The sequence below is a fragment of the Lycium barbarum genome, chromosome 8 (assembly GCF_019175385.1).
Source record: "Lycium barbarum isolate Lr01 chromosome 8, ASM1917538v2, whole genome shotgun sequence".
Taxonomy (NCBI): Eukaryota; Viridiplantae; Streptophyta; class Magnoliopsida; order Solanales; family Solanaceae; genus Lycium; species Lycium barbarum.
This window is the reverse complement of record NC_083344.1, coordinates 94,993,448-94,995,552: the sequence shown is the minus strand read 5'-3', so window position 1 is coordinate 94,995,552 and position 2,105 is coordinate 94,993,448. Positions and strand designations below refer to the sequence as shown.

General features: G+C 32.5%; 1 protein-coding gene across 1 annotated transcript; it reads left to right on the top strand.

Moving 5' to 3' along the window:
- The first annotated feature begins 570 nt into the window (after window positions 1-570).
- LOC132606339 (NDR1/HIN1-like protein 6) lies at window positions 571-1,843 on the top strand. The gene has a single exon (XM_060319795.1). The coding sequence runs from the start codon at window positions 830-832 to the stop codon at window positions 1,601-1,603; it is 774 nt and encodes a 257-aa protein (XP_060175778.1). The 5' UTR covers window positions 571-829; the 3' UTR covers window positions 1,604-1,843.
- Window positions 1,844-2,105: the final 262 nt, after the last annotated feature.

Here is a 2,105-nt window from a genome sequence, read left to right as displayed (position 1 = left end):
GCAAGTTCGCAAATATTAATTTCCATCGGTTGAACAAAAACTAAGAAAAAGAGGTGAAAATGTGTGTACATATTTAATAAATCAGTCATTTTGATGATTTTAGATACTACTAAATACATATTTTTGCAAAGGGTATTAACTAAAGGTAATATGTAAATTGTTTAATATTGGAGGTGAAACTTTGATGATCGGTTAAATTATTGCATTCGTACCAAAATGAGCTGATAATTCGTGAATGGTTTTACGTTTTGTGCACTAACATTGTGATTTTTTTTTTATATGATGACATTAATTAACTCTCTATATTAAATCTTATATAGTGACTTTAAAATATAAAAATATATAACAAGTTACAATTGATCAATTATTCTAATTGTGCAAAGATATTTTAAGTGTATTGTCTTGGTGAATGCGCCAAGCCGGACTTTTGGACCCTAAGCATTAGCGCGTCCAAAGTCTTCTATAACGAAATTTGGCATACCTTACCTCAAGATTTTATTAAATATAATAATATGCACAAAAGCAATGGAGAAACATAGACCCATTAAGGCATGTGGAGACTCCCTAATACAAAAATAGTTTGTGCAGACACGCACATATCTACCTTTAACATCAAAGTCAAATTCAGGAAGCTTCAAAATATACATAGTCCATCATCATGCTTCGCTTCACTTGTATTTTAATGCCTCTTTCACATACTCAAACTATTTCTCTAAGCCCCTTCAAAGTCCTATATATAAAAAAAAATCTTGGTCCAAAATGGAAACATTTGTAGTAACATTTTTCTCTCCTTGTTTTCGTACTTGATCTAGCAACTACATTTTTCGCCATGACAGATCATCAAAAAATCCATCCGGTACCGGTGTCCGAGCCGGTGCAGGAAGCGCAACCTAAACCCACCGCTCCGTTGGTGCCACGTGGCTCTTCTCGGTCGGAGAACGGCGATCCCGAGAGGCAGCAGCCACCACCATTGAAAAGGTCATTAACCCCACATGCACCCTCAAAACCACCAAAAAAGAGAAAAAGTTGCTGCAAAAGATGCCTATGTTGGACATGCTGCTTATTTTTCTTACTAATAATACTCCTAGGCATTGCAGCAGCCGTAATTTACTTTGTTTTCCAACCAAAAATACCAAAATACTCTGTCGATAGCATGAGAATTACACAATTCAACACAAACAATGACACGAGTTTGTCCGCGACATTTAACGTGAACATCACTGCAAGAAATCCCAACAAAAAGATTGGAATTTACTATGAAAATGGAAGTCATTTAAGTGTATGGTACAGAGGCACAAATTTATGTGAAGGGTCATTACCAAAATTCTATCAGGGCCATAGAAATACTACTATACTCAACGTGAACTTGAATGGGCAAACAGATAATGCTACAAATTTGTTGCAGTTATTGCAAGAAGATCAACAGACAGGAAAAATTCCATTGAATATTAGAGTTAAGGTTCCAGTGAGGATTAAGTTGGGAAAATTGAAGCTTATGAAGTGGAAATTCTTGTTGAAGTGCAGTCTAAACGTGGATAGCTTGTCTCAGGATAATGTTATTCGGATTAGGGATAATAAGTGTAAGGTTCGCTTTAGGTTTTAATTGCTACATTCTTGATTAGTATATAGTCCACCACTATTTTTATTTAACTTTTTTCCGTCTTTTTCTTCATTTTATTTTTGCATACAATAATCAGGTGGAGGATTGTATATAGATTGTAATTTTTTTGCCGAGTTTGTTACAATAAGGCTGATGTGATTATACACATTCTGTTCATTCTACTTTGTATTTAATTTAGTTATTATAGTAATAAATTATTCCAGTTGGATTTATCTTCACGTACTCCCTTTGTTTCAATGTTATGTGTTTTCTTTTCTCTTTTTTCTTTTTTAGTCTTTTAGAAAAATGTCATTTTCTATATTTATTAACTCTTTAATTTTAATAATTTAAATGATATATTTTAAGATCATAAGATTTAAAGGATATTTTGGTATATTATGCATATATAGTTTAAAACCACAAGGTTAAAAAATAAAATCTTCTTTATTTCTTGGAGCATTCTTTTATACCGGTATTAACAAGGTTTGTAATACTAAAATTTTAT